The 14401-nt window shown below is 44.3% G+C and overlaps 1 protein-coding gene across 4 annotated transcripts; it reads left to right on the plus strand.

Moving 5' to 3' along the window:
- The first annotated feature begins 507 nt into the window (after positions 1-507).
- Positions 508-13763, plus strand: katnbl1 (katanin p80 subunit B-like 1). 4 transcript variants are annotated; one of them, XM_046293164.1, is made up of 10 exons: positions 508-638; positions 10118-10248; positions 10827-10923; positions 11070-11128; positions 11688-11803; positions 11896-11946; positions 12047-12136; positions 12297-12401; positions 12572-12665; positions 13018-13763. In XM_046293164.1, exons 2-10 carry the CDS (start codon positions 10129-10131, stop codon positions 13048-13050), a joined length of 765 nt encoding a protein of 254 aa, XP_046149120.1. In that variant the 5' UTR covers positions 508-638; positions 10118-10128; the 3' UTR covers positions 13051-13763. The 4 variants fall into 4 exon arrangements, with proteins under 4 accessions (XP_046149120.1, XP_046149119.1, XP_046149121.1 ...); XM_046293163.1 differs by lacking the exon at positions 508-638 and adding an exon at positions 4000-4163; XM_046293165.1 differs by lacking the exon at positions 508-638 and adding an exon at positions 4002-4163 and having other exon boundaries at positions 10827-10833.
- Positions 13764-14401: the final 638 nt, after the last annotated feature.

The following is a 14401-nucleotide window of genomic DNA, read 5'->3' on the forward strand; positions in this document are numbered from 1 at the left end:
CTATATAAAAACAAATTGCGAAAGAGATGGGAGAATAGTTTGTTTGAGCAAAAGGAACATTGTGTTTGGTTTTTCCCTCCCTCCCACTCCGCGTTTCCTTCCTTGAACTGTTAAATGACGGATTGTCACATGAAAAAAACATTGATACTTTGTTGCGTGTCACAAGGACATTATTACTCTTTTTAAGTTCCAGAAGTTGCATGATGTTCTTCTATAAGCAGCATGGCTACGGCACAATGTACAGTACTTCCTGATAGGCCTCAGCAAATAACCCTATACAGTATGGGCATGTATTAATATCATTCCTTGTGTGTATGGAACTTCACCGTGACAATTCAGTAGTATAAAGGCCTATTATTTATTGTATAATGAGCACTATTGGTTAAAGGTAGCTGACTGCATTTTAATGGTTTTGTTCCAACCATGCCTAGACTTACGGGCATGATGGTCATGTCACAAATTAAAAACAAATAACTATATTTTCTCATTCCTCATCCTTCTCTTCAGTATTCTTGGAGTTTTGGGGATCTTCATTGGACCATGGAGAACCCAGGAGAGACGTCTAATGGTCTACAGCTGTTAAGATGGTTGACATTGACTTCCTTGAAACTGACATTTCATTCTGGACCTCTTCACAGGTACTGATGCCATGCCAACAGAGCTCTTCAGGCTCTGTGCTTCTGTTTACTAACTAAACGAGTCTGGGATGTGCTATTTCACTGTTTTTATAGAAGGTAAGCCAAGAGAAAAATCCAATTTTGCAAACATTTTCGATTTAATATTGATTCGGTGCCCATAAATGTCAAGGTCACATGGTAGATGACCTTGGATAATGGAGCATTCGTTTTGCACTTACATTAGTTTCAGTTGGCCAGTTTATTATAAAACTATTACATCAAAACATTTATGTAGCTACATACCAAATGAAATGGTAACTGTTTATTCAGCAGCTATATTACGGTGATTGAGATCAATTTCCACCGTTTGGGTTTGTTTCATTTGTGTCCCGTATTTGATTCTATTTATACTTCTAATATCCCGGAAATGATCAGGGTCGGTTACAGCAGCTGGATAATACATAACCACAGAGGGCTTGACAACATGGCAGGCTCATTTCTGTGGCTGTCTGGATCTAAAAATCCAACATATTTCTTGATTTTTTTTTCATATAAAATTGGACGTAACTATTTTAAGTACCACTAACACACACACACACACACACACACACACACACACACACACACACACACACACACACACACACACACACACACACACACACACACACACACACACACACACACACACACATACACATACACATACACACATACACATACACACACACACAAATTCCATCAAATAAAATGCCATTAATATAAAGATAAATATTTGACTTCTGGGTTTAGTTCTATTAACCAAGCAGCAGACCAGTATGGCTGTTATTGTGTTTATTCAGTAAGTATTCCCCTAGCATAGCAGTCGTATAATAATAGACCTATAATAGACAGTAATTTGGCTGGTGCAAGAAGTCAAGAAGTAAAATAGGGTAGAAATTCAATATTCACAATAACAGATAAATAAATGTGTATTTTTACGGCGCACAATTGGCCCAGCGTCTTCCGGGTTACGGTTTGGCTGGGGTAGACCGCTGGGGTAGGCCGCTGGGGTAGGCCGCTGGGGTAGGCCGCTGGGGTGGGCCGCTGGGGTAGGCCGCTGGGGTAGGCCGCTGGGGTAGGCCACTGGGGTAGGCCTCTGGGGTAGGCCTCTGGGGTAGGCCGCTGGGGTAGGCCGCTGGGGTAGGCCTCTGGGGTAGGCCTCTGGGGTAGGCCGCCATTGTAAATAAGAGTTGGTTCTTAACTGACTTGCCTAGTTAAATAAAGGTTAAATACAACATAAATAATGTATGGTGGAGGAATTGTAAGCCTGTTGTATAAATACAGTATATTTTTTAATATACCTTTATATAACCAGGCAAGTCAGTTAAGAACAAATTCTTATTTCCAATGACGGCCTAGGAACAGTGGGTTACCTGCCTGTTCAGGGGCAGAACGACAGATTTGTACGTTGTCAGCTCGGGGGTTTGAACTTGCAACCTTTCGGTTACTAGTCCAACGCTCTAACCACTAGGCTACCCTGCTGCCCTGTATGTGAATAGAACATGTGTGTACATTCGTAGTTATATAGGATGAGCCTTGACTAGTAGATGAAACAGTATATAAATAAGTGACCAGTGTTCATTAACTCTATCTATGTACATTGGGCAGCAGTCTTTAAGGTACAGGGTTGAGTAACGGGTGGTAGCCGGCTAGTAACAGTGACTAAGGTTCAGGACAGGGTACTGGGTGGTAGCCGGCTAGTAACAGTGACTAAGGTTCAGGACAGGGTACCGGGGAAGGCTAGTAACAGTGACTAAGGTTCAGGGCAGGGTACCGGGCGGCGGCCGGCTAGTAACAGTGACTAAGGTTCAGGACAGGGTACCGGGCGGAGGCCGGCTAGTAACAGTGACTAAGGTTCAGGGCAGGGTACCGGGCGGCGGCCGGCTAGTAACAGTGACTAAAGTTCAGGACAGGGTACCGGGCGGAGGCCGGCTAGTAACAGTGACTAAGGTTCAGGGCAGGGTACCGGGCGGAGGCCGGCTAGTAACAGTGACTAAGGTTCAGGACAGGGTACCGTGCGGAGGCCGGCTAGTAACAGTGACTATGTTTCAGGGCAGGGTACTGGGTGGTAGCCGGCTAGTAACAGTGACTAAGGTTCAGGACAGGGTACTGGGTGGTAGCCGGCTAGTAACAGTGACTAAGGTTCAGGGCAGGGTACCGGGCGGAGGCCGGCTAGTAACAGTGACTAAGGTTCAGGACAGGGTACCGGGCGGAGGCATGCTAGTGATGACTGTTTAACAGTCTGATGGCCTGGAGATAGAAGCTGTTTATCAGTCTGTCCGTCCAAGCTTTGTTGCATCTGTACTGTCTCTTCCTTCTAGATGGTAGCAGAGTGGATAGGCCGTGGCTCAGGTGGCTGAGGTCCTTAATGATCTTCTTGGCCTTCCTGTGACACTGGGTGCTGTAGATGTCCTGGAGGGCAGGCAGTGTGCCCCCGATGATTCGTTGGAGCTGATCACACCACCCCCTGGAGAGCTATACGGTTGAGGGCAGTGTAGTTGCCGTACCAGAAGGTGATACAGCCTGACAGAATGCTCTCGATGGTGCATCTGTAGATCTTTGTGAGGGTGTTCAGCCTCCTGATTTCAATTTTTTTCAGCCTCCTGAGGTTGAAGAGGAGCTGTTGCACCTTCTTCACCCCACTGTTGGTGTGGAGGGACCATTTCAGGTCATCAGTGATGTGCACAGCAAGGAACTTGAATCTTTTGACCCTTTCCACTGCAGCCCTTTCGATGTGGATGGAGGCGTGCTCTCTCTGCTGTCTCCTATAGTCCACAATCAGCTCCTTAGTTTTGTAGATGTTGGCACCACTCCTCCAGGGCCCTCACCTCCTCCCTCTAGGCTGTCTCGTCATTGTTGGTAATCAGGCCTACCACTGCTGTCGTCAGCAAACTTGATGACTGAGTTGGAGACCTCCTTAGCCACGCAGTCATGGTTGAACAGGGAGTACAGGAGGGGGCTGAGCACGCACCCCTGTAGGGCCCCCATGATGGTGGATCAGAGTGGCGTTGGCGTTGTTACCTACCTTCACCTGGGTTCAGCCCGTCAGGAAGTCCGGGTCCCAGTTTCACAGGGAGGAAAAAGAGCCGTAAACATAGCGAGCTATAGCAGCAGCATTTTTTTGGTAGGTTGTAGTATGTACTTTTTTTTTTTCAACTGAATGTTATTTACCAATGGACTGACAATTGTTTTAGTGTTGTGACGTAACACCATGTGTAAATACATATCTAACACTAGATGGAGAACTAGGACCAGACACTAAATGTCAGGTGCAGTTACACTTTTCGTCGCTAGATACCGCAAAAACTCCACTAGTTTCACTGCCAATATCAATCCCATAATCCTTGCAAACGGTGTATTCATTTGAATGGCTCTGAACGTGAATTCAATTTGAAAAGCTAGCCAGACATTTGTTGCAGGTTTTTACTTTACAGGTAATTCCTTACTGCTTCCACGTGGACATACATTGCTGAGGAGAGTCCTGACATTTCGCAAAATGTGACGGTTAGTAAAATAATGATTGCAATAACTGAATTAGTAGCTAAATCAACTTTTTTTTCTTGCCATATGTTTCCTAGAAATAAAACTAGCCGACGTTAGCTAGCCACCCTTTGCTATGCTATGCTAGTCTTAGCTAGCTAACTTATCAACAGCAAAGCTCGTCGACATCTCCAATAGTAGCTAGTCAAGCTAGCTACTGCTAAACTTTAACACTTTATGCTTAGTTTTGAGCTCGACAACTCCGTTAAACTGAACAAATTAAACGTTTTCCTGGACTAGCCAGCTAGTTAGGCCCCATCACGGATCTCGTTAATTTACTAGCTATTTAAAAACAAAAAATATCATATTAGCATCATATTAGCCCGTTAGCAAATTAAATTGCTAACTATAGAGGGTCTCATGAACGGGTTAGTGATAAAGGTTTAGTCGGAGAGGGTCTAATTAACATGTCATTAGCGTGCCTGCTTTCTTGCCACTCCGATAAAGATTAGTATTTCGACATGTTTACTATCAAAACATTTAGACTCGTAGTTAACACTTTAGTTAGAGAGCTGCTTTACTTATATATATATATATGTGTGTGTGTGTGTTCATAGCTCATTGTTCTAGAAAGGTGGCTAACTAGGGAGCTTGCTAATAACTGACATTAAATCACACGTTGCTGCGTAACTTACTCTGTGGGCTGGGAAAGCTTAGTAACTTAGCTATGCTAGCTGAATGTGTGCTTATTAACTAGCCAGGTAAGATCTCATGTAACAATGTTTGCTGCTTTGTAACATTTTTTTTTGTAGTTTGTTTGCTGCTTGTAGTAGGTACGTTTATGGTTGACCGCAGCCAACGCCTCGTCTTCGTTGTTAGTCTACTAGAGGGAGTCAACTCCTGGCCCGTCTCCCCTTTATGGGTGTCAAGCTTTGATTCTCCTGGTCTTCGACAGAGTATTTTTGCGGAGGAAACTAACGTTAGTTGCCGTAGGCTACTTCCCGAGAACAAACTCTGATCTTTCACAGCAAAGAAAAAGCGACATTTAGCTAGGGATATATAGAGAAGAGGGACACAGCCAGGGAGGCATAGGTAGGCATCTCGTTCATCAAGCACACAGTCAGAACCATACATCGGTTGGGCTATTTGCAATGCAGTATTTTAGCAATTTATTGGCCTGCAATGACTCGCGGAAGTTCACTTAAGTAGGGGCTATCAATGAGTAAGTAGGCTGAGCTATTCTACAAGACACACTACAGTTTTTCATAGTGAGGAGACAGAGCATGCGAGGGAGAGAGGATCGGGGCAGGCAGGCAGAATAGGCTATATATATCTTGTAATCTGTTTATCGCAATGTCTTGTCTACAATGCCTCGTAAATTCACCAAACATATATATTAGGCTATCAATGCATATGGCTAAGCTATTCTTCATCAGTTTAATTATAATCCTAAAGTGCTAACCTGGTTCAGTTTATCAACTAGCTAATTATTGAATTGGATGTGCTAGGTTATGAGTCAACTCTCAGGATGGCAGCTCTCCACAAACAGGGTTGGAGAGTCCTATCCTAGGCAGTAGATCGCGAAGCAGGGCATCCCTGCTAAACTTTGGGGAAATTACAAGCGCAGCATCATCCCATGGGATCCATCAAGGTTGCACACAGCAGAAGTATCAATGAAATATTAAAGTTCCTACACTTTACATTCTATAGGCTTAAGTTGAAAACACCATGCTGATGTCAGTCCTCTAGAAGGCAAATGTAGTCTTCGTGGTAGGACTCTGCAATAATGAGGTAGTGTGTACATGTGTGGGTGTCCGTTGGAGCGTGTTGTTGGGAGTCGTGCAAGTGTGACTCCCAAACACAGGAGACTGAGTCAACTCCCCCCAAAAAAAGCCTAGTCGCGCACCACTAGCTACACTAGTGTATTGTAGGCACAAACAGGATTTTAGATTTTTTTTTTTTTGCATATTTATTAAAAACAGAAATACCTTATTCACGTAAGTATTCAGACTGCTATGAGACTCAAAATTGAGCTCAGGTTTAGAGGGCGGCGGATTAATCGGAATGGCCGATTTAATTAGGGCCAATTTCAGGTTTTCATATCAATCGGTTATCAGCAGTTTTGGATGCCGATTCATATTGCAAGGGAGCTTGCTACTTCCCGAGATGACCACCTGTAATGTGAGTGGAGGCAGCAAGGAGCCATGATAAGTTACTAGCTACCATTAAACTTGTCTTATAAAAAAACTATCAAGCTTCACATAATCACTAGTTAATTACACATGGTTTATGATAGCACTAGTTTAACTATCTTGTCCTGCGTTGCATATAATCAATACGGTTCCTGAAATTGTCACTTCTCTTGTGTACAGTGTAAGCAGAGTCAGGGTATATGCAGCAGTTTGGGCCGCCTGGCTCGTTGCAAACTGTGTGAAGACCATTTCTTCCTAACAAAGACCGTAGTTAATTTGCCAGAATTGTACATAATTATGACATAACATTGAAGGTTGCGCAATGTAACAGCAATATTTAGACTTAGGGTTGCCGTCCATTAGATAAATTACTGAACGGTTTTGTATTTCACTGAAATGATAAACATTTTGTTTTCTAAATGATAGTTTCCAGATTTGACCGTATGAATTACCTAAGGCTCATATTTCTGTGTGTTTATTATATTATAATTAAGTCTATGATTTGATATTTGATAGAGCAGTCTGACTGAGCGGTGGTAGGCAGCAGCAGCAGTCTGACTGGGCGGTGGTAGGCAGCAGCAGCAGTCTGACTGGGCGGTGGTAGGCAGCAGCAGCAGTCTGACTGGGCGGTGGTAGGCAGCAGCAGCAGTCTGACTGGGCGGTGGTAGGCAGCAGCAGCAGTCTGACTGGGCGGTGGTAGGCAGCAGTCTGACTGGGCGGTGGTAGGCAGCAGTCTGACTGGGCGGTGGTAGGCAGCAGTCTGACTGGGCGGTGGTAGGCAGCAGTCTGACTGGGCGGTGGTAGGCAGCAGTCTGACTGGGCGGTGGTAGGCAGCAGTCTGACTGGGCGGTGGTAGGCAGCAGTCTGACTGGGCGGTGGTAGGCAGCAGTCTGACTGGGCGGTGGTAGGCAGCGGCAGCAGTCTGACTGGGCGGTGGTAGGCAGCAGCAGCAGTCTGACTGGGCGGTGGTAGGCAGCAGCAGCAGTCTGACTGGGCGGTGGTAGGCAGCAGCAGCAGTCTGACTGGGCGGTGGTAGGCAGCAGCAGCAGTCTGACTGGGCGGTGGTAGGCAGCAGCAGCAGTCTGACTGGGCGGTGGTAGGCAGCAGCAGGCTCGTAAGCATTCATTCAAACCGCACTTTCCTCTGTTTGCCAGCAGCTTTTCGCAATGCTTAAAGCACAATTTATGACTTCAATCCTATCAACTCCCGAGATTAGGCTGGCAATACTATAGTGCCAAAAAGAACATCCAATAGTCAAAGGTATATAAAATACAAATGGTATAGAGAGAGAGTCGTATAATAACCTCAAACTTCTTACCTGGGAATATTAAAGACTCATGTTAAAAGGAACCACCAGCTTTCATATGTTCTCATGTTCTGAGCAAGGAACTTAAACGTTAGCTTTTTTTACATGGCACATATTGCACTTTTACTTCTCCAACACTGTTTTTACATTATTTAAACCAAATTGAACATGTTTTAAAACATATTTGAGACTAAATCAATTTTATTTATGTATTATGTTAAGTTAAAATAAGTGTTCATTGTAAATTCAGTATTATTGTAATTGTCATTATTACAACTGTGTGTATGTGTGTGTATATATCTATCGGCTTTTTTTGGTCCTCCAATAATCGGTACTGGTGTTGAAAAATCATAATCGGTCGACCTCTACTCAGGTGCATCCTGTTTCCATTGATCATCCTTGAAATGTTTCTACAACTTGATTGGAGTCCACCTGTGATAAATTCAATGGATTGGACATAATGTGGAAAGGCACACACCTGTCTATATAAGGTCCCACAGTTGACAGTGCATGTCAAAGCAAATACCAAGCCATGAGGTCGAAGGAATTATCCGTAGAGCTACAAGACAGGATTGTGTCAAGGCACAAATCAAATAACTTAATTTGTCACGTGCCGAATACAACAGACCTTACAGTGAAATGCTTACTTACCCTAACCAACAATGCAGTTTAAAAAATATATGTTTAAAAAAAGAATAAGAAATAAATAATTTAAAGAGCAGCAGTGAAATAAGTGAAGCTATATATATATTGGATAGCGGTGTGTATCCAGAGTCAATATGCAGGGGTACCGGTTAGTCAAGGTAATTTAGGTCAAATTTACATTTTAGGTAGAGCTTTTTAAAGTGACTATGCATTGATAATAACAGAGTAGCAGTAGTGTAAAGGGGGGGCAATGCAAATAGTCTGGGTAGCCATTTGATTAGATGTTCAGGAGTCTTATGGCTTGGGGGGGTAGGAACTGTTCAGAGCCTCTTGGACCTAGACTTGGCGCTCCGGTAATGCTTGCTGTGCGGTAGCGGTACCAGTCTATGACTAGGGTGGCTGGAGTCTTTGACCATTTTTAGGGCCTTCCTCTGACACCGCCTGGTATAGAGGTCCTGGATGTGAGGAAGCTTTACCCCAGTGATGTACTGGGCTGTACGCACTATCCTCTAGTGCCTTGCAGTCGGAGGCCAAGCAGTTGCAATCAGGGGAAAGTTACCAAAACATTTCTGCAACGTTGAGGGTCCCCAAGTACACAGTGGCCTCCCATCATTCTTAAATGGAAGAAGTTGTGAAACAAGACTCTTCCTAGAGCTGGCTGCCCGACCAAACTGAGCAATCTGGGGAGAAGGGCCTTGATCAGGGAGGTGACCAAGAACCCGATGGTCACTCTGACAGAGCTCCAGAGTTCCTCTGTGGAGATGGTTGTCCTTCTGGAAGGTTCTCCCATCTCTTCAGCCAGACGGAAGCGACTCCTCAGTAAAAGGCATATGATAGCCCGCTGATGAAACCAAAATTGAACTCTTTGGCCTGAATGCCAAGCGTCACGTCTGGAGGAAACCTGGCACCATGCCTATGGTGAAGCATGGTGGTGACAGCATCATGCTGTGGGGATGTTTTTCAGCAGCAGGGACTGGGAGACTAGTCAGGATAGAGGGAAAGATGAACGGAGCAAGTACAAAGATCCTTGATGAAAACCTCCTCCAGAGCACTCAGGACCTCAGACTGGGGGCGAAGGTTCACCTTCCGACAGGACAACGACCCTAAGCACACAGCCAAGACAACGCAGGAGTGGCTTCGGGACAGGTCTCAATGTCCTTGAGTGATCCAGCCAAAGCCCGGACTTGAACCCGATTGAACATCTCTAGAGAGACCTGAAAATAGCTGTGCAGCAATGCTCTCTATCCAACCTGACAGAGCTTGAGAGGATCTGCAGAGAAGAATGGGAGAAACTCTCCAAATACAGGTGTGCCAAGCTTGTAGCTTTATACCCACGAAGACTCAAGGCTGTGATCACTGCCAAAAGTGCTTCTACAAAGTACTGAGTAAAGGGTCTGAATACTTATGTGCATGTCATTTCAGTTTTGTATATTTTTTTTATGCATTTGCACACATACACATTTGCTTTGTCATTATGGGGTATTGTGTGTAGATTGAGGAGGTCGGGGGGGGGGTGGTAATTAACTTTAGAATAAGCCTGTAACGTAACGATGTGGATAAAAATCAAGGGGTCTGAAAACTTATAAAAATAAAAAATAAAAATATATATATATATATATATATATATAAAAACTTTCTGAATGCGCCGGCCGTATGTCTTGTGTATGTCGTGTTGAGTGGGTTGTTTCTGCTAGTGAAGTGGCAGTTCAGACAACTTTGGGTTAAAGGGGGGGGGGGGTGTTTAACTTGATAATTTGGCATGATGTTTTGTGCACTATGAATGAATTACCATTTTTACACGGTTTTCATTTTTTATTTCTCTCTCTCTCCAATAGTGTCTCTTACTATGGCCTCTGGAAGTCATGATAGGCAAAGCAGGGAATTCCAACAGCTCAACCAGGACAAACCTCATGAATATCTCCATCACATCAGCAACCACTCTGCAGCTGACCAGAATATGAAGGAGGTGAGTGGATTTCCCAAGGTGGGAAGTGTGCATCCCGGTCCCCCCCCCCCCCCCACACACAGTGTGCACCTGTCATTGAAATAAAAGCATTCAATTGTTGTAAGCATTGACTAGAAAGAGGTTTCACCGTTTGTTAAATCTGACGCTGATCGTGTAAATGCACACAGGGTGGCGAATCGGGATCACACAGTGATTCTGTTATGAATATGAACCAAGAGGTGTTTACTAACCTTAGTCAGACATTTCTCTTTTTAAAGAAAACTGTACGTTTTTATCACTTATCCTTTTTGTTTTAGGTGTTTTTTTTAATTAAGGAAGAAATAGATAAAGACCGGTGAGTTTTTCCAGTTCTATGTAGATCTAATGCACAAGCTGCCTTTCCTAGCACTGCAGTTAACGGCTGCTCAGTCACTGGGGAAGATCTAACCATCGAAACACATTTCCATCTTTTTCCCCAAGCACTTCTCCAAACACTACCATAGTGTCTAGTCTCCTAACTAACCAGTGCATGTATCAAGACAAAATCCTTTATTTATTTATCATCTTTTTTTTAACTGTACTCCTTTCCTCCCCAACAGATTCCCTGTGAGTCGCGGTGCACACATCTCCGGCAGAGCAAAACAAGTGTCTGTGTGCAACAAGAGAAAGTGTTCGTTGTCGCGTCACAGTGTATTGGTGAGCTCCGGCGTGAGCCACAGAGAGCCCCCCCGCAGGTCGGGCTGTCTGTGACATGGCCAACAAGGAGAATGAACTCACCTGCCCAGAGGAAGTGCAGGCCATACATTACAATGACAACTGCGTTTTCCCTGTGAACTCTGTAGCAGAAGCTGGCTCCAAGATGGCAGGGCCGGGAAACAAGTACGGTGATTACTTCACTGAGGTGAGATACTACCCGGCCAGTCCCCAATTCACTCCCTACCCTGGCCCTTTGATGCTTGTAGACCATTGATCAATGATCATTATCACTTCTGTACCTCATACTGTCCATTCCCACCATCAAACCGTTGCCCCCTGCACTCTAGGCACCCTCCGAGAGGTTTGGAATTGTCACCATAGTCCCAATACCTCTCCAATCCTTGCACACTGGGATAGATCGGTAGACGGCAGGGTAGCCTAGTGGTTAGTGTTGGTCTAGTAACCGGAAGGTTGTAAGGTCAAACCCCCGAGCTGACAAGGTACAAATCTGTCGTTCTGCCCCTGAACAGGCAGTTAACCCACTCTTCCTAGGCCGTCATTGAAAATAAGAATTTGTTCTTAACTGACTTGCCTAGTTAAATAAAGGTTAAATTAAAAAATACCCTGTTTATTGGAAAGAAAAGTGTCATTCTCTTTTCTGAGACCATTCCATTTCTGTTTGATCCTTTGTAGCTTTTTGAAGTGGATTGTAATTTACTTGTTTTGTCATGCCCCACTGCCTTGTGGGTATCTTTCCTGACCAGCTATCGAAGGATCATGGCGCAATGACACACGTGCTTTTTGGGAGGAATCTCCGATTAAATGTAGCTCTGACACTATGGCGAAGAAACGCCAGCGAACTAGTGGCATACTTGATCAGGTAGGAACACAGACTCCTTATCTATCTTCCTGCCCACATACCGTTAATGATTGTAATCAACATGTTCACGTCCCATAAACGCTGTTCCATAGAATTGAAGACACAGGCGTGCTTCTTGACTGTCTGCCAGTTATAACTAAAAAGTGAGTATCCCAGTTGAATTTAAACATGATAATGTATGGCTGTGATGAGTGAACTTGGGACACAAATGAATACGCGTGTCACTTGTTTTTGCTTCGGTAGCCTTCAAGACGAAGTGCCGTGCATATCACTAGGCTGCTGTGTAGACCTCCTGCCACAAGTCAAAACCATCCTCGCCACTAAATATGAAGAGTAAGTTCAACTGTGGAGTTTTATTTGTTTTATATTTGACCGGGTAAGTTGACAAGAGAACACTTCCTCTTTTACAGCAATGACCTGTAGTTGCATCTGCTGTAGAACTACATGTGGGTAATAATTAATGGATAATCATTTTGTTCTGTTCCTTTACCAGACACTTGATTGTGAGTTTACACTGGATTCAGTCTGTCATTAAGAAATGGTGGCCAGAACTCTCCACAAACAGCAATAGACTGCAGGACAGCTGCTCAGAGGACAGGTATATTAACAGCTTTTCGTATTTTGGTGTTTGGTTTCTTTAACATTTTTATATTTACCAAACTTCCTCTTTCTCCGGACAGCACGGTTACGGTCTTGGTGGCAGCGCACACAGGAGGCTCTGTGCATGATTTTTGCTACAAGCCTAATTTGACTTGCGTCTGTTTACAGGAACCTCCACGTCTTAAAGCAGCAGCTGTTGGAATTGTGGGAAGAAGGACCCCGGTTATGTTTGGTTCCAGGAACTACAGGAGAGATGGCAAAGGTAAGGTGTCATGGCAACCCTTCATGTTGTTTATCCTTTGTCTTCGTTCATTCCAAGGCCATTGGCTCTAGATATGGAGGTAGGGACCACAACAAAAATCTGAACTCATCGTGAGGGGTCTCGGTAAGCTTACAGATCTGCATACCCAAATCCATACCCACACATGCAGTCAGAGCCGGCCCTAGCTTTTCAGGGGCCCTAAGTTAACATTTTGTTGAGCCCCCCCCCCCCCCCCCACCTAACGAGCAAAACATTTTGATCCGGGGGCCTACAAAACAGGCCGTCAGTTGCCCATCCCTGGTCTAGATTGACATTTCACAAGTCTCTTCTCTCTCTCTCTCTCTCTCAACAGGCCATTGAGTCTTACTTGTTACAACTACGCTGACCAATCAGTCAATGTAGCACTGAGGAAGCGACCACTACTGCCGGAGAGAGCTGTGTTTTTAATCGTTACCTGGAGCCAGTGGCAATAAAGACGAGACAATGCTCCACACACCGACAGGAACACTGTTCTATTAAATGGGGATTGATGACCTGAGCAATTCAGACAACCTTCCGCACTCAATCACAGCTGCAGAGACACTAACAAAAGGAGGGAGGAGAGACTCAAGGGGAGGAAGGAGCCTTTTTCTCTTTGCAAAACAAGGAATGACTACTTCACATTGAAGTGGATCGACGTCTTGCGACGGAGCAAGTCTTCAGTCGACCTCCGACCTCCATGAGACTTGGCAACAGAGGCACCTTATTTCTTATATAGGGCACGTTTTACCGGAATAGGGTGCCGTTTCGGAGGCGCGCTGAGACTGGGTCTTGGGCCGCTCTGACGTGCCAAGTTCTCTCTCCACCACAGCCACTCTTCCTCATCATGGTGTGTAAAACCTGCACAGATCATGGATGTAAAATAATGCATGCCCCTTCCTAGTTTTAATACCTCTCGATTCTTCCAATCATGTCCTGAATGAAGAACTTAAACTGCTGTGGTCTTAAGTTATGAGAGCTCTTCTTGTTGTTTTTCCTGTTCATGAATGATGTTTGACTGTAAAAGTGTAAATACAGTGATTCTTTTAATCATCTTTAAAATAAATTTGCTAAAATATGTCTTGAAGGATTTTATTTATATTTTAGTATTTTAAATGGTGGGCACTTTATAACCATGGGCATAACACGAATATCAAGTGCCTTCAGAAAGTAGTCATACCTTTTGACTTACTACACATTTTGTGTTACAGGCTGAAATGTATCATTTTTCTTACCCATCTACTCACAAAACAAAGATTATTTTTTTTTGCTAATATGTAAAAGATTTCTGTATTTCATTTTTAACATAAGTATTCACACACCTTTGCTGTGACACTTCATAATGAGCTCCACTTTCCTTTGATCATCCTTGATGTTTGCTACAACTTGATTGGAGTCCACCTGTTGGCAATTCAATTGTTTATACGTGATTTAGAGAGAAACACTGGACTAGATAAGGTCCCACAGGTGGCAGTGAAACTACCAGGAATTCTAAGAATTCTGAGGCATATACTTTTGGTCATGTAGCGTATGTGGACACCTGCTTGTCAAAACATCTCATTTCAAAATCACGGGCATTAATATGGAGTTGGCGCCCGCCCCACATCGGTCAGGCACCGATGTTGGCCAATTAGGCCAGACTTGCAGTCGGTGTTCTAATTCATCACAAAGGTGTTAAATGGGGTTGAGGTCGGGGGTCTGTGCAAGCTAGTCAAGTT

Source organism: Oncorhynchus gorbuscha, linkage group LG12, assembly GCF_021184085.1.
Source record: "Oncorhynchus gorbuscha isolate QuinsamMale2020 ecotype Even-year linkage group LG12, OgorEven_v1.0, whole genome shotgun sequence".
NCBI classification, from domain to species: domain Eukaryota; kingdom Metazoa; phylum Chordata; class Actinopteri; order Salmoniformes; family Salmonidae; genus Oncorhynchus; species Oncorhynchus gorbuscha.